We start from the raw sequence: 25,295 nt of genomic DNA on the forward strand, positions 1-25,295 counted from the left end.
AAGGACAACTATTTTTAACATATAATACTTTTCATTTCTGCATATATATTTCATACACTGTGATCACACCATATAGACTGTTTTATTTATATTCTATTTATTTCATTTAATATTGTAACAACATTTCTTCATGGTCTTAAATTTTTTCCGAAATAAAATTTTAATGTCTATTCATGTATATACTAACACTTCATTGACAGATATTTGTTTAGTATAACTGACAAACATGTGTGTCCTCAACGCTTTTTCCATATTTAGGATTTAAGATAGATTCTCAGAAAGAAAATTAAGTTAAAAAAGTAATTCATTTTTGGTTTTTGGTACATATCATCAAATTGCCTTCTCTCAAGGTATTGTACCGATTTATACTCCTGTCAGCAATTTATTTTGGTATCCATTATATATTCTAGAACTGAGAGGGCTGTAAGTTACCTGTGACCATGCTAGTCAGTTATCAACTACTGAGGAACTAATTACATAGAAACTAAAAATAATTTTAGTGAAAATGGTGGACAACAGAAAAAAATCAAAGTCAGAGCTGAGTGGAAGGCAGCTATATGATGCATTAGCTCTGTGGTCCTGGCAAACAACTGCTTTGAGTCTCAGTTACCTCACTGTAAAACAGAAATATTAACTATGTCAACAGGATTGTTAAAATTAAATAGTAAGTTAGGTAGAAAGAACTTAGTAGATGCTAGTTTTAGTTTTCATTCTTATTTGAACCAACATTTGATTAGTACTTATGATAAGGCAGGTATTCTAGAAAACATTTGTAAGATATACAGAGAAATAGTGGTCCCTTCTAAAGATAGATTGGTAGCAGATAAATACAGTGTACCTTTAAGTGGTGTGTATAGAGAGGGTGAGGTGGATTCTCAAGGAAAGCAGGAACAATTTGCTTGTGTAGGTGGTATGGAAAGACTCTGGAAGAGATGACATTGCTACACCTTGAAAAGATGGATGATAGCTCACTGAGTAGACAAGTCCAGGAAGAGAGGACGGTGGACAAAGATATTGAGGCAAAAAAGAGAATACAAGGAAACTTTCTGGGTGGAAAACTACTTTTCATCTGACATATATGAGAAAATATTTTAAGGTATTAATATTGGGGGAGCATTGTATTGAATCTGAATGTACACTATACTATTTACTGGGATTCAGCAGAGAATTACAAGTTTCAAATATGGAGTAGTATTCTATGAGTGTTGAAAAAGAATATAGAATTAGATATCTAAAAAGAATTATAATGGCCTTAATGACATTAGAAATGATATCATTCCTGTATTCAGATAGTTTTCAGTGTCCTCGAAGGCTTAAGGCCTGTGATTGTTCTTCAGGCATGCAAGCATACATAAGAACAAATGATATGTGACCTGCTTAGGTTAGCCCTGTTGCAGTCCTACAATTGTAGAGCCTTTGAAAAGATCTGTGGAGCTTTAGAAACTTAAATCTCTCGTTAGAATCTCCATGCCTAGTGTAGGAGACTGAGCAGTCCAGGTTAGCTGATGGTAAGGAGCAACCTGTGAAGTTAGAGAGAGCCTTTCTCTGTCAAAGTGCTGCCTTGCCTACCTGCGCCTGTTGGTAAAGAATCTGTATTTAGGGAATTGTGAATAGTAATTCGGTAGGAACCATAGAATAGACCGTTGAGAGCATCAAGAGATAAGAGATGCAACTTTTGTTTTGGAGTAGATGTCCTTCAGAATAATTGAGAATATTATTGGGGAGGAAATTAGTTGCTTTCTTAAACATTTTAAAATACCAAAGGTAAAAACCATAGTCACAGTTTGTTTCAGTGTAAGCCCTGTATAAATAGATTATTTGAGGAGTTCTAAAAGCAAACTCATGTGAGCTATTTTAAGAATCACAGTGCCTGGAGCATAATTGACTTGTCTAATACATTTGTGTTTCTGGTAGGTGCTGCTTATTCCCGCGCAGAGGAGGCTATCAGGAAATTGGTGGGGCAATGTAAATTGCCGTTTTTGCCCACCCCCATGGGTAAGGGTGTTGTCCCTGATAACCATCCAAACTGTGTATCTGCTGCCAGATCCAGGTGCGTGGCTTTCTAGAGTTTTAGTACAATGGCTTGGCAGATCTTAGGCTAATTTAAATTATTTTGTGATTTTAATGAATCTAACAGAAGTTCTGAAATGTAATTTTAAGCATACCTGTTTCTTTTTAGACTTCTCAGCACTTTAAAGATGTTGTCTGCTACCTTCTGACCCTCATGGTTTTGGATGAGAAATCTGTAGTCATTTGAATTGTTCTCTTTTATGTAATATATTCTTCTGTAGCTGCTTTCAGGATTTTTCTTTATCTTTGGTTCTCAGCAATTTGATTATGTGTCTGGGCATGGTTTTCTTTTAGTTTATCCTGTTCTCTGATCTTCAATCTGTAAATTAATGTCTTTCACCAAATTTATAGTTTTTGGCCATTATTCAAATTTTTTTTCTACACCATTCTCCTCCTTTCCTGGAATAATATAAGTTGTAGGCATTTTGACATTGTCCATAGGTCTCTGAAGATTTATCTGTTCAATTATTTTTTTAATCTTTTAAGTAGTTTATTAGAATTTTCTTTTTTTTTTTTAAAGATTTATTTATTTATTTTAGAGAGAGAGTGGGAGTTGATGGGGGTGGGGGGGAGGAGCAAGAGGGAGAGAGAGAATCTTAAGCAGGCTCCATACCCAGTGCAGAGCCTGACACAGGGCTCAATCCCATGATCCTGAAATCATTACCTAAGCCTAAATCAATCATTGACTGCCTAACTGACTGAACCACTTAGGTACCCTTGTTAGAAATTTCTTAACATGTTTTTTTTTTTAATAAATTTTTAATTTATCTTTTAATTGAAGTATAGTTGACATACAATGTTGCATTAGTTTCAGGTGTATAACAGTGATTTGACATCTCAACATTATGCTATGTTGTCTGTTGAGTTCTTTTCAATACTTTTGTCTCATATTTTATATTTCTCTGTTGAGAACTTCTCTCTTCCCATTTATTTGAAGTGTTTTTGTTTACTTTATGGAGCATATTGTAGTAGCTACTTTAAAGTCTTTGTTTTACTAATTTCAGCATCTGAGTCATCACAGAACGCAAGTCTATTAATTTCTTTTGAGAATCACATTTTTCTGGTTCTTTTATATATGGAGTATTTTTGGAATATATCCCAGATTTTAAATATTATGTTGTGAGATTATAGGTCACATTTACATACTCTGTAGAACGTTGGCTTTGTTTGTTTGTTTTAACAAGCAGACCTAGTCAAGTTCACACTGCAAGGTCTGTCTTACCAGGGCAGTGGCTCCAGGGTCAGTTCATTTTCAAAGCCTTTGCTATGTTCCTTTGAGTTTGTCCAAGTGTAAGCCCCCAGACATGTGCCAGTTCATACCCAGAACTAGGGAATTCTTTTCTCTTCTCTTCTCTCTAGGACAACCCCCTGCCCTTTCCAGGACCCCTTACTGCTACCTTAGAGTACTACACAAATGGAACTGCCTTTGGAGCAAAGTAACAGACAGACAGAAAGATAAAAAGAAAAGAGGGATTGTCCTCATACTCTTCACAGACCCCAGGGACCCTTCTTCTGGTTCTTCTTGCCTGAAAAATGAAGTCTCTTGTAGAATTTTAGTTGCTTGGGAGCTACTGCGATGCAGCTGTGTGGCAGGGCTGCTCTCAGAGCATGGCTGGGAGAGCAGGACAGAAAAGAAGAATAAGCCTGAACTTCCCCCCTTCCTATGCTCCTCCCCAGCTTTCAGGGGCTCTTTTTTCTGATCACCTGGCCAAAAAAGACAAGGTTTCTCCCTAGTCTTTGTTGCCCTCCAGTTCTACAACCAGTGGTAGCCTGAGTCAAAGCCAGAAAATAAAAGAGGGGAAATAGAGCTTAGAAACTCACTACCTGAGTCACTTCTTTGACTCATCTCCCAGTTCACCTACTATTGGGTACTTTTCAGAATCCTCAGGCAGGTGCTTTTTATATTTTGTTCAGTTTTCCATTGTAATCAGCTAGGCTGTAGTGGGCTTACCCAGCCTCGGCTGACACAAGAGGTCTCCTCTTTTTAGATTGTAAATGCTTTGATAAACTATACATTTTTTCTTTTAATTTCTTTATTATGAAATATTCTAAATAAACAAGAGAGATCATTTAATGAACACTTATGTAACCCCCACACAACTTTATCAAATATAATATATAAAGTAATATGTAATATTAGGTAATTAAATAGTAATGTCATTGCTTTAGTTTCTAGGTTTTTTTCTTTTTTAGGAAACAAAAAGTCTGAAGTCTGATTCTGAAGACTTAGGATTCATTTATAGTCCTTTGAATAGCTTCCCTGATCTCATTCCCTCCCTCCCTTTCCACAATTCCCCATGGCTGTGCATTTGGTGTTTTTCATATTCTTATGCACACACTAAAATTAATTTTGAGGGTTTTTAAAATGTAATTTTTTTGCTCTTTTGATGTTATCTTAAATAGGTTATATCTCAATCTATAAAAGTATAGATTATACCTTTACTTCTTTTTCGTATTGATAATATATTGGACAGTAACCAGATTCTTACACTGTTAAGGTTTTAGTGTGTGTGTGTATTTATTTGAAGTTGGCTCGAGCTGAAGTTTATCTTCATTCCAGCCAAAATTTAAGAAGGTACTATTAATAGTGTAAAAAAGATTGCAAATGGCTGTAAATAATAATTTCATGTATCAGTGAGGAAATCTATTCTTCCAATTGCATGTATTCCTCCCTCCTGCTCTACTCTATCTCTCTCAAATAAATAAAATCTTAAAAAAAAAAAACTGCTTCTAGGAATCAATATGAAATATGTACTAAGATTTAAGCAAAAAGATGTGCAACCCAGTACTATTGATAACAAATTAAAATAAATTTGATATATGTGTTCTGCAAAATATGTAGCCTTTCAAAATTGTATATAAGGATGCTTGACTGGCTCAGTCGGAAGAGCATGTGACTCTTGAATTCAAGGTTGTGCATTTGAGCCCCATGTTAGGTTTAGAGATTACCAAAAAAAAATAAAAATTTTAAGAGCAATGTAATGATAAAGGAAAATGTTTGTAGTAAGCAAAAGTGTATGAGACAGTATTATAGCAAACAAGCTCAACAATATAAAAATATACTTGCATAGAAAGAACACTAGATGAAAATATGTCAGTCTGTGAATAATAGCTTTTAAGTTGATTGTATTATTGGGTGAAGTTTTGTTTCTTTATACTTTTTCTGATTTTTTTAGATTATCTACGGTAGACTTGTATTAATTTTTCTAATGATAAGTAATAATGAAATAGGTGTAGTGTTATATTTTTCTACTTATTTCATCATTTAGATTACTATTTAAATAGAATAGCTTCAAAAATTATTTTGGTTTGAAAGATCAAATTTATCCTAGAAGATTCTGAAGACTGAAATAAGATAAGCTCCGGATTAAACTTTTCTAAATACTTCAGAAATTAATTTTAGAATAATTCAAATAAGTATAGATCTACTTTTTGTATTATACCAGATTTTTCTTCTTAATAGGGCTTTGCAGTTTGCTGATGTAATTGTGCTATTTGGTGCCAGATTAAATTGGATTTTGCATTTTGGACTGCCTCCAAGATATCAACCAGATGTGAAGTTTATCCAGGTACTCAGAGTAGAGAGGTTTAAAATCAGAGCTATAATTTATTGTTCTTCTCAGCTATTATCAGCTCTGCTCTCTTCTTGGCTTTTGTAGGTTTTTATAAATTGTCTAACATAATTACAGGTACCAAAGTAAGCCGCCTTTTCACGCCTATGAAACGTAATATGCCACTTTCCTTCTAACCAGAAAACCTTTCAAAACCAAGTTTTAAATAGTTTGAAGACCATAATTTGCCTCTTCTTCATAGTTCAAGTATATTTAAAGGTAGACAAAGGGGTTTAAGTAGAATGGTAGACTAGAACAAAACATTCAGCATTGTTAGGGATTGAATTGTCCTTTTAGATGCCAAATTTTTCAAACACCCTTTGGTTAGAAATCTCTAAGTGCTGCTTTTACCTCACTAAACAGAGTAGAATATACTTTGGCCTCCCTTTGATGGTTCTTGTATCATTATGATTCTCTTTCTAAGCAGGTTTCCTTGCTGGTGTGGGAGGTACTGCTTATATGATGCAGCGTCAACCTGTTTGCCCTACAGAGATTGTGTTTGGTGACCCAGCTACGGTTCCTGTCTTGTCCCTGTTTTACCTTTTACTTCTTTTTTTTTTTATTATTATTATTTTAAAGATTTTATTTATTCACGAGAGAGAGAGAGGACAGAGACAGAGACATAAGCAGAAAGAGAAGCAGGCTCCATGCAGGGAGCCCAATGTGGGACTCCATCCCAGGACTCCAGGATCACGCCCTGAGCCAAAGGCAGACACTCAACTGCTGAGCCACCCAGGCTTCCCTACCTTTTACTTTTCAAAGAGTCAGCTTCTAGCAGTCTCTTTTCCCCTGGGGCTATGGAGAACTAACACTGCAAATAAGCAAGACCTGGGTTTACTTGGAAGATGGCTGCCACCTCTTGATTATCCCTCTTGAGTACAGAATAGAGTGCATCCCCTTTGGGCTAATTTACAGCTTCTTGCACAGCTATCTTCACTTTTCATTCAGAAATGGGACTTCTGGGTAAAAGGGAAGTAATCATGATATACCTTAGGAGTAGTTCTCAAAATGTGGTCCCTGGGCCAGCAGCATAGCACCACCTAGAAAATCTGTTAGAAAAGCACATTTTTGGTTTTCACTTCAGGTCTTCTGAGATCAGAAACTCTGAGTTGGACTCTTGCAATCTGTGGTTTGACAAGGCTACTGGGTGATTTTGATAGCTCACATTTGAGAACTGCTCTAAGTAGGAATCCCAGTGTAATTGAATAGAACCTTATTATTAATTAGGTTCAGAACTATAATTGATCAAGTCAAATGCATTCCTGTGTGCATAATAGTACCCAAATCTACAGAGTAGATATTAAAATGAGGGAAAATGATGAGGTTTCTGTCCTAGTTGTGATTACTCAGAGTTCTATGGATTTTTACTTTTATTAAGAAATTTCTTGGGGTGCCTGGGTGGCTCAGCTGGTTGGGCGTCCAACTCTTAATATTAGCTCAGGTCTTGATCTCACATTTCACAATGATGAATCCAAGCCCCAAGTTGGTCTCCATTCTGGGTGTGGAGCCTACATAAAAAAAAAAAAAAAAAAAAACTATCAGATCTTCAGCTCATTTATTCAGCCTTCATTGACTCTTTAAAGATTTTTAAGAGTAAATATGGCTCTATCTCTTTTTTAGATTGATATCTGTGCAGAAGAATTGGGGAATAATGTAAAGCCTGCTGTGAGTTTGCTAGGAGACATAAATGCTGTCACTAAACAGGTAAGAGCTTTTGTCTAGGTTTTAGTTTATGTGGATTGGTCTTTAGGGAATAGTCAGTACCTAAAAATGTTTCAGCCTTGATTCACTTGTTGATGGATTTATTAATATCTATTTTAAACACAATTTATGCTGGAAAGCTATTCTTAAATATAACATCGGAACTCAGTAAATCCAACTGCTTGTATATAAATCATGTTTATGCGAGTAAGCCAAGCATTTTTAGAATGCGATTGAAGACGTAAAGGCATTTAGTAGGCAAACAGTGATTTGTAGGATTCAGCTGTCTGAAAAATTATAATACAGCTTCCAGAACTGAACTTACAGCCAAGAAATGTCTGGGGAAAAAAAATCTAACTTAGTATTTCTTTAGGCAGTAAAGACATTTTTACTCTTCAAGTGATACTTAGTTATCCAGATTCTTATTATTTGTACATAATTTATGTATTTCATTATAACAGGAGATAAAATAGTCACATTTATTATTTGAGTTTAGATACAAATCGATACTGTTATCATGATTATATAATATTATGAAGCACTCCCCAATCACATATTAAAACATCCTGGAGCATTTGGTCTGTATCTTGGGAATCTCTATGTTTTTGGGGTTATTGTCCTTCCCACAAGGATTCTGTGGTGGGGGTGATTTTCCTTCTAGTGTCAAAGGCTGGGGAGGGCATTAAAGCTCTCCCTGTGTTATGTAGAGAGGTAGCATTTCCCCTGTGTTCTGTGGAAACTCCAACTTTAGGTGGGAATCCACACTAACCCAAACAGAAGCTTTCCATATTGTCTATCAGTTGTTAGCCACTTAGAAGAAAAGCAGTATGAGTGATATGAATGGCAGGAGAGTATAGCAGTATTGTCTTCTTTAATAAGAGATTGTTGTGTTAATATGACTTAAGTTCATTTTGAAAAAGTAAAAGTGTGGGTTTTTTTTAGCTTTTAGAACAATTTGATAAAACACCATGGCAGTATCCTCCAGAGAGCAGCTGGTGGCAAACTCTGAGAGAAAAAATGGAGAGCAATGAAGCTGCATCCAAGGTAATATGAGACTCATGGAAACTCAAGAATACTTTTGGTTTGTGGCTCAGTTAGCTCTCTCATAATATGACCTACACATTCCCCAAATTGCCATGCTATACAAAACCATGCAGTAAAAACTATGGGGCTCATGGAAAAAAGGGTTTAGAGGCACAACTCTCCAAAACTTTGTGAAACATTAAGATAGGAACTTTATAAAAATGGCAACAGGGACGCCTGAGTGGCTCAGCAGTTTAATGACTGCCTTCGGCTCAGGGCATGATCCCAGGGTCTCGGGATCAAGTCCCACATCGGGCTCCCCACATGGAGCCTGCTTCTCCCTCTGCCTGTGTCTCTGCCTCTCTCTCTGAGTGTCTCTCATGAATGAATGGATAAAATCTTAAAAAAAAAAATGGCAACAGAGGGAAGTCTGGGTGGCTCAGTTGGTTAAGCATCCAGCTCTTGATTTAGGTTGGGTCATGATCTCAGAGTTGTGGGATGGAGCCCTGCAGCAGGCTCTGTGCTCAGCAGAGTCTACTTAAGATTCTCTCTCCCTCTCCCTCTGCCCCTTCCCCCCTCAATTGCTTGCATGCACATGCTCTCTCTAAAATAAATGAATAAATCTTAAATAAATAAATATAAAAATGATGGCAAAGTTTTGCACATGTTATATGGTTAAAAATATGTATATATGTGGTGTTTTTCCTTGAAAAAGATCTGAAGTCTCTTGTGGAAGTGGGCATTAGAAGGGTTGCAGCTTGTTGAATTAGTGTGAAGTAGTAGAAGGAGGCTGGCTTGACATTGGACAGAGGCTGGCTTGACATTGGACAGGCCATGTGAATGGGTAGGGTTCACTGTCCTCAGTTTGACCTTGGCACCAAATCACACTTAAGAGATCTTTTGAAATCTTAAATCCTGGAGCATGTTTTTTTACCTTTAAGATATAAGTCCGTCAAGGTGTGCATGATAGGTGTTTCATCAGAATTGAAAATTTGATCAAATGTTAAAAAATTTCAGCTTTATTGGAGTAAATTCACATAGGAAATTATAAGGTATTTAAAGATATATCAAGGTGATTTGATATGCATATATATTTGGAAGGATTCCCCCCACCTAGTTCATTAACACATCCATCACCTCACTTTTTTTTTTTTTTTTTTTTTTTTGCAACTTCCTCATCTTTACTCATAGCTTTGCCTGGTATCTATTTTTTTTAAGTGTTATTATCATTGTTTTTTAAAGATTTATTTATTTATGATAGACAGAGAGAGAGAGAGGCAGAGACACAGGCAGAGGGAGAAGCAGGCTCCATGCCGGGAACCCGATGTGGGACTCGATCCCGGGTCTCCAGGATTGCGCCCTGGGCCAAAGGCAGGCGTTAAACCGCTGAGCCACCCAGGGATCCCCTTGCCTGGTATCTAAAGGCTTTGGGGGGATCCCTGGGTGGCACAGTGGTTTAGCGCCTGCCTTTGGCCCAGGCGCAATCCTGGAGACCCGGGATCGAATCCCATGTCGGGCTCCCGGTGCATGGAGCCTGCTTCTCCCTCTGCCTATGTCTCTGCCTCTCTCTCGCTCTCTCTCTGTGTGACTATCATAAATAAATAAAAAATTAAAAAAATAAATAAAATAAAGGCTTTGGGAGTTGTATGATTGTGAAACCACCAGATCATCCACTTCTGGCAGTGAAATGAACCACTTCTGCAGGATGTGGTGATTTCTGTTTAGAGTCTTTGTATATAAGCAGAATTTTTTCTTTGATTGTGAGAAAGGTAGTTCTTGATTTTTTTCAATGTTTTGTGTATGCATCTTGGTCCAGCTGGGTGCAGTTTTCTGTGTTCATGTAATGTTTCTCACTGATACAATCTTGCATAAGCAAATAGGAAATTTGAGTTATGCTCATATTTCCAATTATGTCATGTCTTAGAATAAAATCACATTTTCAGAACTAGCAGAATTAATTATACGTAATTCTGTGTTTCATTGGAATTTTAATCAGTGGCTGTTTCTATCAAGACCCAGTCTCAATTCTGTTTTCCTGAGTAGTGTCATGATTAATCCCTTCTTTTCCCTAGGAATCATATTAGTTTAGGATGGAAGGAACTTGCCTCTCTTCTCTGGTGCAGGAGTATAGGAGGGTGCCTCATCCATCTTACGTATAATCTCGTTCATTTGAAAAGGCTATAATGGTCTGCACCAAAAAAAAAAAGTGAGGTGATGGATGTGTTAATGAACTAGGTGGGGGGGAATCCTTCCAAATATATATCTCGTATATAAACGGGTCAAAATAGCACAGGTGAAGAGGCAGTGCTAGGAGCACATGGAACTGTTGCTGCTGAAGCCCCATGTGGTTTGCTGTCTGCTCTAAAAGGCATATGGCTGAACAAAGGCACTTACCTTGCTCCATTCAGAGACTGGAATAATAGGTGAAGCATATCCCCTTTACTCTCCAGTGCATGTGGAGAAGAACCAGATTCTCAGATTCTTTAAAATCCTGACTTCATTTTTATTGTAAGTTTAAGGGTATATTTCAGATGAAAATATTCCAGAATAAGATTTTTACTTTTTCTAAAGCAGTGTTTTCCTAAAAGTACTCAAATAAGACTGTTTAGTTTTGTTCAACCCAGTGTTTCCAGCTGTCTTTACTGTAGGACTTATCTGACTGGTATGCTAACCTGTGTGGTGGACATCCAGGAAGAACGTTTTTTCCTGGTTTATTCAGTTGTATCCCGGACTGAGTCTGAGGGACCCAGTCTTTTTCTCAGCATGTCCCACAGTCTTGTTCCCAGGTCTAGTAGCTTCTCAAGGAAGCCATTTGGGAACCTCATAGCTTGTTCTTACTGGCTGTCTCTGAATAGTTTGATGGTAGCTTCTTGACATTGCTCGCTTTTCACTGTATCTCATTGTAATTTGATTATATTTCCCTCAAATACTTTAGGAATTAGCTTCCCAAAAATCCCTGCCTATGAATTATTACACAGTATTCTACCAAGTTCAAGAACAACTACCCAGAGACTGTTTTGTGGTAAGTGAAGGAGCAAATACTATGGATATTGGACGCACTGTGATCCAGAACTACCTTCCTCGTCACAGGTAAGGCTTTCAGGAAAGAGATTTTGTCTTAAATTGGAAACTACAGTAGTGCAGGTTCTTAAAACATTTGAGGATTTCATATGTTCAGTGTATAAGGACATATTTCATGGAAGTATTCTTAGATGAGATTTGGTAGAGTTTTTATATGTCTGTGATTGTGTGAGAATTTGTATACTTCGTGTTCCAAGGATATGTTTGTTCATGTTTTTCCAAGCAGTCATGAGAGACTTTTCTTTCATTCTACTTATCCTTGACTAATTGGTTCTTCATAACCTAAAAACTTTATATTAAAGATAGAGAATATCTTTATTCTTTATTTTACACATGAATATGACTAGATTGTGCCAACCCCACCATCACTATGCCCCAGAGGGTTTCATTTTAGTTTTGTTCCCCAACAGGCTTGATGCTGGCACTTTTGGAACAATGGGAGTTGGTTTGGGATTTGCTATTGCAGCTGCTATAGTGGCAAGAGATAGAAACCCAGGGAAGCGGGTCATTTGTGTGGAAGGAGACAGTGCATTTGGGTTTTCTGGGATGGAAGTGGAAACCATCTGCAGGTAAAACAGCATTTCTTTCTCCAAAATATAAAAAATTATACATAAAGTCTCACTTGCCTAATAAATGCTTACCAAGTGTTCACCATGTGCCAAGTGCCTTGTACATAGCTATTCTGTGCTGTGTCCTGAGAATAAAAGTATGAAATAACCCCGGCATCTTTCTCATCCAGGACAGTTTGTTCATGACTTCTTTACTACATGCCCAAACCTACAGAACTGAGACGAGTAGTTTTGAGATTGCTACAAAAAGTTCTGGTCTGAGAGAAGCTTGTTTTCTGCAGGGAAACAGCAGAGCTTTATTCTTAAGAGCACAGCCTTGGGACATCTGGGTGGCTCAGCCCATTAAGCATCTGCCTGGGATCAAGCCCCATGTCAGGCTCCCTGCTCAGCAGGGAGTCTGCTTCTCCCTGGCCCTCTGTTGCTCCCCCTGCTTGTGCTCTCTTGCTTGCTCTCTCTCTCAAATAAATAAATAAAGTCTTAAAAAAAAAAAAAAAAAAAACAGCACAGCCTCTGGGTCACATGACCTGGATTTAAATACTGGCTTGACCATGTTAGAGCCAGGTGATGCAGGTGATAATGGGTTAAGTTACTTTTCTAAGCTTTAGTTTCTGCCAAAATAGGGAGAAGAATAGTAAAGTTCCTACCTTAGAGGACAGTTGTGAGAAAAAAATGAGGTGATCTAGGCAAAGCTTGAGATGACTGCTCACTCAATGTGAGCTTTTCAGATTATGTTTATAGTTATGAGGATTCATGGAGAAACTCGTGAGCCAAAGATCCTACTATACAAGTATGGGGATTTTTTTTTCTCCCTGGTTATTTAAACTAGTAAAATCATTCTATATTCTTAGCCAGGGCTCTTTTTAGAACTTTTGGGTAATCATGTTTTAGGGCTTTCAAAGCTTTGGCATATAGCACTTTAAAGACCAGAAATAAAGCATGTGCTTGTTTGAGTGTCTCTATTGACATTCAAGTAATACACACCAAAAAGATGATTTATGGGAAAGCCATCCATCTTAGAGAGTCATGATTCCCTTTTGAGCATGGAGAGCAAGTAGTTACCACAATCCTATTATGTAACAGAATCCTATTATGTAACAGTTTTGTTTTTACACCTGGTCTCAGAAATTAGGTGTGTAGAAAATAAAGTTCTTTTGTTCTTTTGTCAGTCATTAATAAAGTTTTATCATCCTTTTGTCAGTCATTAGTAAAGTTTTATCATCCTTTTGTCATTAGTAAAGTTTTATCATCCTTTTTTTTGTCTTTACATTTAGCACATTATTAAATATTCTCTTGTTCTCTGTTTATTGCACCACATAATGTTTTTCCTAATTTTGAGTGAAGTGGTTTAAGAGAAGAGAATGTATGCTAGTCACTTGTATAGTCCCACAATATCTAGCAAGTGCTGGTTATCTATGAGGAGTTCAGTAAAAAGAAAGATACTTTTCAAATAGTACTCGTAGGCATCACCTAGAAGTGGTTCTTCAGAGAGTGTTAAATATGGAAGGTGTCATGAAAACCAGGGTTCAGAAAACCAGGGTTCTGTAAAGCTCAGTGGAGTCCATAGATGCATAGTGGTAGAACCGAGTGTACTGACCTCTAATCTTAATCCTTTCCTTGACTCCATGTTTCTATTAATGGCTTGATGTTCCTTATTAGGATAACAAATACTTAATTTTTAGTCTTCAATATTACAAAAAAGTTAATGGAAAATAATCCATTTTCAAGTTAAAATTTCAGCCTGAAGAAAAGACACTGCTTTAGAATGACAAATGATTTCCTTGATATTTTGCTTCCAATTTTAGGTACAACTTGCCCATTGTACTTTTGGTGGTGAATAATAATGGAATTTACCAAGGTTTTGATGCAGATACTTGGAAGGAAATGTTAAAATTTGGAGATGCTACTGAAGTGTAAGTAACCCAGAACAATGTGTATTTAATTTCTCTCACTTATTTTAATATTTCCTTAAGGAATCTGCTGTACTGGAATGTGCTTTTTTTGTCAAGTATTTGTTTACTTATTATTGTCAGCCCCTCTAAAGGGCAGGAACCCTGTCTGTGTGGCTCCTCTTTGTACAACCATCCATGATGGGGTGCTTCAGTTTTTTTCCATTTTCTTTTTTCTTTTCAAATTTTTATTTAAATTCTAGTTAGTTAACATATAGTGTAATATTGGTTCCAGGAATAGAACTTAGTGATTTATCACTTACATATAACACCCAGTACATGATGGGGTGTTTCAATAATTTATGATCGGGAAGCCATGGAAGACTCAGTCAATTAAGTTTGATGTCTAAGGTTTGTTAATGAAAGGGTTTATTGCAAAATGCTCTTGGTCCTATTCCTACTACACTATGGAGGAAATGGATGTTAACATATTATTTATGATCCAGGGGTCTTCCTTCTTTTTATTATTTAACAAACTCTTGCTTATCTGATGGCGGAGTCAAAGTGAGGCAGTATTGTAGCTGGCCATGGGGTATGAGATGTGAATTTGTGAGTCAGTCTAGGAGTAGAGCAGGGTATGAGTATGTTTGCTTATGTCTCACTGACTTCATTTCTCACTTTGCTGCTTTTTGCTGTATTGCAGTAGCCATTCCTTTTTTCTTCTTTTTCTTTTGGGCTCATAGTAGTTGATGGTGTAGCCTGCACTGTTCAGTATAGTAGCCAGTAGCCATATGGGGCTATTTAAATTTTTTTTTTTTAAGATTTTATTTATTTATTCATGAGAGACACAGAGAGAGAAAGAAGCACAGACACAGGCCGAGGGAGAAGCAGACTCCCTGCAAGGAGCCCGATGTGGGACTTGATCCCGGATCCTGGGATCACACCCTGAACCAAAGGCAGACACTCAACCACTGCGCCACCCAGATGTCCCAGGGCTATTTAAGTCAAATTAAAAAGTCAGTTCCTTATTTTAACTAGTCACATTTTAAGTGCTCACAGCAGCAGGTTGCTAGTGGCTGCTCTATTGGATAGCACAAATATAAACCATTTCTATCACAAAAAGTCCTATTAAACATTGTTGTATAGACAATAAAAATGTATGGAAAGTTTAGGGACACCTAGGTGGCTCAGTCAGTAGGACGTCCGACTGATTTCAGCTCATGTCATGATCTCAGGGTCCTGGAATTGAGCCCTGCATCAGGCACTATGCTCAGCAGGGAGTCTGCTTGAGGATTCTGTCTCCCTTTCCCTCGGCCCCTCCCCTCCTCTAAAATAAATAATCTCTAAAAAATATTTATATGTGGAAAGTTTAGTATACTGGCATCTTTAAGTGTTGAATATAAAAGTATGCCTTTCAGTTCAGCCTAAAATTTTCCACAAATTATTCCAGAGAATGACTTTTTTTTTCTTTGACTTACTACCTTTTTTTTAGGGCTCCTCCAGTCTGTCTTCTGCCAAACTCACATTATGAGCAGGTTATGACTGCGTTTGGAGGCAAAGGGTATTTTGTACAAACACCAGAAGAACTCCAAAAATCACTGAGGGAGAGTTTGGCAGACACAACTAAACCTTCTCTGATCAATATCATGATTGAGCCGCAAGCCACACGGAAGGCCCAGGTAAATTCATTTGTTAAGCAGAAATCAGAAATGCATCACCCATCCCCTCCCCAGAAGTATCTAGAAAATGAAACACTCTATTCCCAGAGTTCTTTCATTGTAGTGTATTTGTGAACTCTGTTCAGAGTTCTTTCTAAACCATTTCTGAGTTTGGCACTTTCTTGTATTTTCTCAGTATTTGTGAAGGTATGCACTAGGTGTACTTTGTTACTTGCTAAGAATAGCATGATGAGCAAACCTGAACTCAGCCCTCATGTAGTGGAGCTTAGAGACCAGTAGGGGAAAGGAACAGCCTACTTACCTCACAACTGATGCATCACAACAGAATGAGGCAGTTGCTCTGAGGGAAGCCACCTAATTCTGAACCAATATACTACTAAGGAATCTGATTTATACTGGAGTCACAGGGGAAGTCGTTTCAGAGGAACTGATGCTTAAGCTGAGATCTGAAAGATAAGTAGGGTCAGTCTCAAGCAAAGAGGCTAGGGAAGAGATGTGCAGAGGCTCTGGCAGCAAGGAGCAGGGCAAGCCTGAGCAACTGAAAGAGGGCCAGAGGGGCTGAAAGGCAGAATGTAGAGGAAGCACAGTGGGCAGATAAGACTGTAATGGGAAGATATGTATAGTTATGTTCAATATTGGTTACTCTCTCCTCTGTAACAAAACTACAGTGAAGATTATAGCAGTAAAATAAATGCCACAGCATGGAACATGATCCTGTCCCATGCCAGATTAAGTTGCTTTTCATATTGAATTTTGTGCTCTGATCCTGGTCCTGCCAGTTGCCCTCTCTTCTCTATCTGTCTTCCTTACTTATACCTTGTGTATCAGCTGCTGTTTTCAGAGCAGATCATTTTTTTCAAGAAGTTTCTGTCTTGGTTCCTTATACATATATAGGCTGCAAGATCTTTTTTCTTTTTGAATAAGGTAGTAGACCAGTAGGCAAATGGATGCCTGGACAATCAGTTAAATGTAAATTAACTAATTTGGAAACTATAAAGTACATAAAACTCTACTAAAATTCTATTTTTGTCTGGGTGCCTGGGTGGCTCAGTCAGTTAAGCATCTGGCTTCAGCTCGGGCCATGATCCTAGGGGCCTGGGATCAAGTCCTGAATTGGGCTTCCCACTCAGGGGAGAGTCTGCTTCTGTCTTTCTCTCTCCCTCTGTCTCTCCCTCTGCTTGTGCTTGCCGTCTCTCTCTGTCTCTCTCTCTCTCTCTCTCTCCCTCAAATAAATAAATAATATCTTAAAAAAATAGTTCATAAGAATAAAAATTCTACTTCTATAAAAACAGATACCAGAGGGGCACCTGGGTGGCTCAGTGGGTTAAGCATCCAACTCTTGATTTCAGCTCAGATCGTGATCTCAGGGTCCTGAGATCGAGCCCCATATAGGGCTCTGCACTCAGAAGGGAGTCTGCTTCTCTCCCTCTCTCTTTGTTCTTCCCCCTGCTCACGCATACTCTCTCTCTCTGAAATAAATAAATCTTTAAAAAAAAACGAAAAACCAGATGTCAGAGAATTTGGTGAAAGGAACAGAACAGAATTACAAAATAGCCAGAAAGCAATTAACAAAATGGCAATAAGTATATATTTATCTGTAATTATTTTAAGTGTAAATAGACTAAATGCTCCAATCAAAATAGTGGCTGAATGGAAAAGACAAGACCTATCTATGTTTTGTATACAGGAGGCTCACCTCAGATGTAAGGACATACAGTCTGAAAGTGAAGGGATGAAAAAAGATAATCCATGCAAATGGAAACCTAACGGAAGCTGGAATAGCTATATTTATATCAGACAAAATAGACTTTAAAACAAAGATTGTAATAAGAGACAAAGAAGGACACTACATAGGGATAAGGCATTTAGTCCAAAAAGAAGGTATGACATTTGTAAATATTTAAGCACATAATTTAGGAGCACCTAAATACATAAAGCAAATATTAACAGAGCTAAAGGAAGAAATAGTACTACAATAATAGATTAAAATAGGGAATTTTAATATACCACTAACATCAATGGATAGATCATCTAGACATAAAATCAGTAAGAAATATTGGCCTTAAACGCATTAAGTCAGGTGGATTTAACAGATATATTCTGGGGGATCCCTGGGTGGCGCAGTGGTTTGGCGCCTGCCTTTGGCCCAGGGCGCGATCCTGGAGACCTGGGATCGAATCCCACGTCGGGCTCCCAGTGCATGGAGCCTGCTTATCCCTCTGCCTCTCTCTCTCTCTCTCTCTCTGTGTGACTATCATAAATAAAAAAAAAAAATAAAATAAGGAGCCAAGAGTTGTGTTTGTCTGCTTTGGGGATCAAGCACATTACTATGTTCACTGAGCTAAATCCAGTAACTGAACTGGGACTAACTCGTTCTGTGTCCCGGAGCGTGATTTGCCTTTCTAGAAACCAATTTAAAAAAAAAAAACAAAAAAACATATATTCTGAACATACACACACGCACACACACACACCAGACAGTTTAGGGACTGTGGTAGTCACAGAAAAGCCCTAATGAATTGTCCCCTCTCTGCTAGTGAATTCACATTTCTAATGATCTGCTTCTAATGATCTGTTCTCCCAGTTCTCTATGAATTTTGGTGGTATTGCTGCAGAAATACAAGTTCTTATGTCCTCTCTTATAACTCCATAAGAATTATCCTTATATTTCTTGAATCTATCACTTCAACATTATTTATCATTCTAGTAAACTCCACCTTCCAAGATATTATTTTCATTGTATGTGTGTCCATTTGCCGTTTGTTGTTGATTTGCAGTGTAGGGTAGGCTGACTGCTTCCTGCTATAATATAGAGAGGACCTAATCTCTGCAGTCATCATGTCCAGGCCACATGTGTAGAGTGGCGTTAGTCCTAGGAAAGGCTCTGTGCGCTCTTCTTCCTACTCAGGTTCTTAGATTTGGTAGCTTGCCCTCTTTGGCCTTCCTTTGTCTCCTTTCTTCTTTTGAATTTCCTTCTGATTCTTTCCAACTGTAGTGTTTGTGGCTCTGATTACTGTTAGTTGTTTTGTAGGACAAGACAGCAAGATTCACTATGAATTTTTAGCTTCTTTTTGGGAAAAGACCAAAGACAAACTTCATTAACCACCATTATGGTAAATGTGGTTATAATGGGACTTTGAGGTTTTAGAACAAAGAAAACAGTGAGGATATAGTTTGAGACTATTGATTCTTTTAACTGAATGTTTGTTGTCTTTTCTTTTTCTAGGATTTTCACTGGCTGACCCGCTCTAATATGTAAATAAAGATGCCAGAGAGTGGTCTTGAGGAGTTTTCTCTTTCTTACAAGACAGAATTTAAAAAAAAAAGGACAATTTTATTTTCCACAGCAGTTACTAAAGTGTTAGAATTATGGTACAAAGAAAAATGAAAAAATTCCTAAATGACATTTTATAGTAAAGAAATTGACTAAAAACAGAAAAAGTTACAAGTGTTCTACCATAGAGATAACCCATTTACAGATGAAAGAAGAGGGCTTTATTAAATAATAGCATTATAACTGCCTGACTGCTAATTTCACATCAGTATTCTTTTACATAAATCCATTCTTAAAGTCACATTTTTTAAAAATAAAGATTTATTTATTTATTTTAGAGAGTGAAAGTGTGCCCAGCCAGGGGGAGGGGCAGGGAGAGAGGAAAGAGAGAATCTCAAGCAACTCCCCACTGAGCTCAGGGCCTGAGGCAAGGCTTAAACTCAGGATCCTGAGATCATGACCTGAGCCAATATCAAGAGTTGGATGCTTAATCGACTGAGCTGCCCTGGCACCCCAAAATCACATATTTTTTAAAAAACATCTTCTGAGGAGAAAATTCTCAATTTTTTAGTGTGAGATATGTTCAGTAAGCTGGACTACATAGGCTATTTCAGATAGTTTATCTGTTGATCACTTTGTACCTTAGACTCTCTAGTATTTAATGGGCTTGTTCTGTACTTTATGAATTGGGGTTTGTTTTGCTTTTCTGGAAAGAACTTACTGAGCCAAAGGAAAAGTCATACTATACCCAAACTAATAATTTCAGGGTATGTTTGGATTAGCAGACCTAGTTTGTGTATACCACACTGAGATCAACAAAGTCAGTAGCCTTAATATATAAAAAAAAAAAACTTTTATAAATAAGAAAAATACTAATATACTTGTAGAAAAATGAGCAAAGGGCATGAATGGGTAATTAAAAGAAAAAATACAGGGGCACCTGGGTGGCTCAGTGGTTGAGTGTCTCCCTTTGGCTCAGGTCATGATCCCTGGGTCCTGGGATCAATTCCCACATCTGGCTCCCTGTGGGGAGCCTGCTTCTCCCTCTGCCTATGTCTCTGCCTCTCTCTCTGTGTCTCTCATGAATAAATAAATAAAATATTTTTTAAAAATTCAGTGAGTATAAATATGAATGAATATGAATAAATGTGAGTGTATAAGTTAGACTGAAAACCCTTATTTTTGCTTATCCATTTAAAATTAGAATTCTCAGTGAGGGTAAATGAAGATGGTGCTGTGTGCTGTGGTGGAAGTTGAAATTGGTACATTTTCAGAGAGTAATTCTAGCAGTGCTAGTATCTGGAATCTTAAAAATGTTCATACGCCATAACTTTTGACTCAGTGATCCTGTTTGGAGAGTGTATCCTAAAGAAATAAAATATTTGGTCATATATTTATATATAAGGCCATTCAGCATAGTTTAGAAACAATGCCAGTGTTTAATAACTAGACAATGGTTATGTATGTTATAATCTGTCGACCTCATAAAAATTATGCTAAAGGGTATGTGTAAATGGAGGAATGATCAGTATAATACAAGTGAAAAAGACAAACTACCAAATGGATGGATACAGGTCAGAGTATACACCTACAGGTGCACACGTACATACATGGAAAAAAATAAAAGATGGCCATAACAAAACCAAAATTTTATTTTTATTTATTTATTAAGATTTTTATTTATTTATTCATGGGAGATACAGAGGGAAAGAGAGGCAGACACACAGGCAGGGGGAGAAGCAGGCTCCATGCAGGGAGCCCGACTTGGGACTCGATTCCAGGTCTCTAGGGTCATGCCCTGAGCCGAAGGCAGATGCTCAGCCACTGAGCCACCCGGGCTGCCCAAAACCAAAATTTTAATATAACTTGGTGATGGAGTTATAAGTAATTTTTATTTCCTCTATTTTTTTCTTTATTTTATAAAACTTTTAAATGAAAGTAATTATGTAATTTTTATCAGAAAGGCATTATTTTCTTGAAAGTATCATTTATTTTCACTGTCATTCTTGTTTATTATCTGCAATTTTATATGAATTGGAGCAGGACTTTTTTTTTTTTTTTTTTTTTTTTTTGTTTTTGGAGCAGGACTTTATCTCAAAGTTCAGCAGGTTTGCACCATACACATCAGACTTACCTCCTTTGGCTATAGGGGCATAAGTGACTTCTACAGAGTAGACTCCAGCTTTGAGATGTCCGTCCAGGAGATATTTTCAGGGAGTTGTGGTTTTAAACAGTGGGCCCTTGAAACTGGGTCCAGACAGCAGATACTCTTATGTATTTCTGAGATACATCCTAGAGAGCCCAGGCTACATGAGGCATAAAGAATATTAAAAGGAGTGTTGATAATGGGTAGCTCCTAGAAACCTCATTAGTGTCCTCCTACTCTGCCCATGTGTGGTTGCCTCTGGTGGCTGTAAAGTAGTGTGGAATATATGAAAAGTATTCATGAATTGAACTATATAAATCTAAATACCAATATAATTTGGGGAAAATACTTGTTCAAGAGGGGAAAAAGTGTTGACATGTTAGTAGACTATCCAGCAGAGGTCAGTCTGAGCATATGAAGACCAGATTAATCCAGAAACACTGATGACACTGTCCATTGACTGCTTATTTTGTAAAAGTAATACCTTGAAATTAGTCTCCTTATAACAGTTTTCCCTGGGGTACCTGGGTGTCTCAGTCATTTCTGACTTCAGCTTAGGTCAGGATCTCAGGGTTGTGGGTTCAAGCCCCACGGTGGGATCTGTGCTCAGTGGGGAGTCTGCTTATCCCTCTCCCTCCGCCCCTCCCCTAACTTGTGTGCACACACTCTTTTTCTCTCAAATAAAATCTTTTTTAAAAAAAGAATTTTCCCTTAGGATAAGATATTGAAGAAGCCCCTCTAAGATGAATCTATGGGTTTATAGTCAAACTTACTTTGATAAAACATTTTGCACCCCCTAGTTTAATAATGAACACTTAGAGGTGCCTGAGTGGCTCAGTTGATTGAGCATCTGACTCTTGGTTTCTGCTCAGGTCACAATCCCAGGGTTGTGAGATGGAGCTCTGTATCAGGCTCTGGGCTCCGTGGGGAGTCTGCCCTCTACCCTTCCTCACACTCATGCTCTCTCTCTCTTTCTAAAATAAATCTTAAAAAAAAATAATGAATACTCTTAAATGATCCAATATGTGGAGTACTCAAGTGTCTCATAAAAACTGAACTTTGGTAGACGAGGGTGGTTTTCTTGACTTAGGAAAACTAAGAATCTGGGGTGGGAAATGACTTCTTAGATTAAAATAATAATTGAGAATTCATGAGGTTTGGAAATAGCTAAGTGGATATTTTCTATGGTTGCTTAACACTTGCAACTTTGAAGTAGCCCAGCTTATTATGTAAAGTGAGTATATTTTTCTTTAAGAAAAAGAGTCTCAACTCTGTTACAAAGAATTAGTAGGATTCTTGCACACTAAAGGAAAATGAAAATATGGAATCTAAAAATGTTTTTGTTCCTTTACTTTTGCAAAACACTTCACTAGACAATGGGGAAGCAGTGTATTCCTGTGAAGAAGTGCCGTATGACTGAAACAAAGGAACTTGGAGTGACTAGGATAGTATTTCATATGAACATATTAGGAAAGTTGGAAACCAGTGAAATTCCACATGGTAATTATGACTGAGAAACCCTGATAAAACAGACTCTGATGAATGGAAAGTGAAATGTTACAGAAGGGGCAGCCCAGGTGGCTCAGGGTTTAGTGCTGCCTTTGGTCCAGGGTGTGATCCTGGAGACCTGGGATCGAATCCCATATCAGGCTCCCTGCTTGGAGCCTGCTTCTTCCTCTGCCTCTCTCTCTCTCTCTCTCTCTCTCTCTCTCTCTCTCTCTCTCTCTCTGTCTCTCATGAATAAATAAATAAAATCTTTTAAAAGAAATGTTACAGAAGAAGTCTGAATCATCTGTTTTCTGGTTGCATTTGCTACTGCTAATCTGAATAATGGAGTCATGTGGATAAAGGAAATTGATGATCCTTTTAATTCCTCCCATAGATAAGGTGCAAATAAAAGTCTACCTTGCTTGGATTCAGATCTGGCAAACAGCACTGTCTGCACTACTGGTTTTTACTGGATTATCTTAGATCTTCCCTCTAAGACCTTTTCCAGAAGAGAGGCTAGCCAGTCAGTGAACCCATGGTAAATCCAGGTTGAATGTTTTCTCCAGTTAGGGAGCAGAGAACGGTACAACCAGGCACTCCTGAATCATCAGTTTCAAAGTCTGAAGGAAACACTTTAAATTTTAACTCAGACCTGGAAATCTCCACAAAGATGGCATTATCCACAATTTTGTTCTTTGTATCAGCGGTGACTAGAATGACCTGTGGTCTATCGAATGGTTAATCTAGAGTCATGTGGCTCATGCCTTGGTCCCAGCATATTCCTGGGAAGCCCCCTCCCCCACCTCCCATTGATGAAGGTGGAGTCAGGAAATCAGATGTGGTTTCATCTTAGCCTGAATTTTGCTCATGCTGTTACTATTACAGTGCCCTGTGTACACCTACTGATTTTTGTCATATGAAATCGGCTATATCCTTTAAGATCTAGCTCAACAGACATCGCTTCCATGAAAACGCCCTTCTTCCTTGTGCTCCTACAGCCCCCTGTGTGTGTGTCTCTGTCACTACTCAGAATGTTCACAGTAAATTCCCATTGCCCTCCCCCACTCAACTGAGTGTCTGTGTACCCAGATGTCACCTACCCCTCATCATCCAGGGCCTGTGTCTTCTTGCTGCTATTGACATGCTTCTCTGCAAATTCACCCCTGAAGACTCCACATCTACATGGCATATAGCAATATAAACATCACAGACATTTTCTTTCAGAGGAGGTGACCCAGGAGGAGTTGAGATCACAAAAGCTGCAGCAAACAGCCTCCCAACAAGGATGCACCATGGATACATGAGCTACCAAGAATCAGAAACCCATCCCTGATGCCTGGGTATTAGATAAGCCCAATGGTTCTTAGAGCAGTGTGGAAGAAGGTGGTTGGGGGCCAATGAGGCCCTGACATGACTGAATTTAGTTTCCACCCTGGCCAAATGGAGGATAAAATTGAGTTGAATTGCTAAAAATAAATATTTCTTTCACACTTGAGTGTCTTGAACTGAAATTTATACCCACTACGTTCATAAAACCATTTCATAACACAGTGCCTTCCCTGCCTCCTTGTCCTTCACCAGCCACTCCATCTATCTCCCTCCCCACCATCATACCTACATTGTCATTCTTCAGAATTTTCATGGTTTTCTTCACTTGTTTTTGCATATTCACTTCACTAGCACACACACAAAAATCCAGAATGTGCTTTGAAATAACCGTGTACTAAGAAAAAGTTGAGGTTCAGTAAGGCCAACAGATCTGGAGACAATTGTCTTGAAAAGATATTTTCTTACAGTTCCTGAGATGAGAATGCACCACACAAGGCCACAGAAGAAGGCACTGAGGTTGGTCTCAGGCATAGAGAGGGAATTAGTGTGCTGAAGCCTTTATGGGGATCTCCTCAGCAAGAAAAGAGGTGATGCACAGTAAACAGATTTAGGATTGGCCAGTTTGAATACTTTCCAAGGGCTCTGGAGTTCAGGGGCGCCCCAGTGATTGGGTGTGTGGCTCTGTGGTAATTAGGGCAGGAGGGTAGAGGATTGTGAGAGCCCACACAGACTGTGATAAAGAGGGCGGTTGGGAATTTGGGCCCCCCATCCGTTGGTTTGCCTATGGAAGGAGAGTTTTATTTGCTCTTTCTAGGAGTTAGCTAACCTGGGAGGGCCAGTCCCTCCAGGGTCAGTCAGCGAGGTTCCTGGTGTCAAAGCATCAGAATTACACAAAAAGACAGAATGCAATTAAATGAATATATGAAATACTCATGATATTTGGAGAATTGAATCCTAAAGTATTGTTTCTATTCAGTGCTAAATCTTCGAATTTTTGAAGGTGGTGTTTTTGTCCTTCAATGGAATTTTAAAGTTTTCATATTAGCCTTGCACAATTTTGGTAAATTTTTTCCTAGACATTAATCTGTTTTGTGCTATTGCAAGTGAGTTGTTCTACTATGTTTATAGTAAGTTATTGTTTGCATATTTTGTGTATTTAATTTCATGCCTAGATGAATTCTCTTAAACGTCTCCTTCCTTTCATAGATAACTGACTGAAGGTTACCAGAGGGGAAGGGGTAGTGGTAGAAGAGAGAGATGGGTGAAATAAGGGATAGGGATTAAGGAGGGAACTCATCCTGATGAGCACTGGGTGTTGTGTTGTATGGAATTGTTGAATGGTACACCTGAAACTAATAGAGCACTATATGTTAACCAACTGGAATTAATATACAAACTTAAAAAATAATAATTTTAAAAAGAAACACCTCTTCTTCCT

General features: G+C 38.0%; 1 protein-coding gene across 3 annotated transcripts in view; it reads left to right on the plus strand.

The window, feature by feature from the left end:
• The window catches only part of HACL1 (2-hydroxyacyl-CoA lyase 1), a 39,666-nt gene extending 15,648 nt beyond the window's left edge, over positions 1-24,018 (plus strand). For 2 of the 3 annotated variants that reach the window (XM_055321702.1, XM_055321704.1), the window contains 9 exons: positions 1,915-2,050; positions 5,534-5,639; positions 7,302-7,385; positions 8,325-8,426; positions 11,341-11,495; positions 11,897-12,055; positions 13,858-13,965; positions 15,434-15,620; positions 18,847-18,905. In XM_055321702.1, the coding sequence (XP_055177677.1) occupies positions 1,915-2,050; positions 5,534-5,639; positions 7,302-7,385; positions 8,325-8,426; positions 11,341-11,495; positions 11,897-12,055; positions 13,858-13,965; positions 15,434-15,620; positions 18,847-18,879 (1,070 nt within the window). In that variant the 3' untranslated portion in view covers positions 18,880-18,905. Of the gene's footprint in view, positions 1-1,914; positions 2,051-5,533; positions 5,640-7,301; positions 7,386-8,324; positions 8,427-11,340; positions 11,496-11,896; positions 12,056-13,857; positions 13,966-15,433; positions 15,621-18,846; positions 18,906-23,752 lie in introns of those variants that run through there. The other variant, XM_055321703.1, reaches the window with a different exon arrangement.
• Positions 24,019-25,295: the final 1,277 nt, after the last annotated feature.

Source organism: Nyctereutes procyonoides, unplaced genomic scaffold (genome assembly GCF_905146905.1).
Source record: "Nyctereutes procyonoides isolate TBG_1078 unplaced genomic scaffold, NYPRO_anot_genome, whole genome shotgun sequence".
Classification (NCBI taxonomy): domain Eukaryota; kingdom Metazoa; phylum Chordata; class Mammalia; order Carnivora; family Canidae; genus Nyctereutes; species Nyctereutes procyonoides.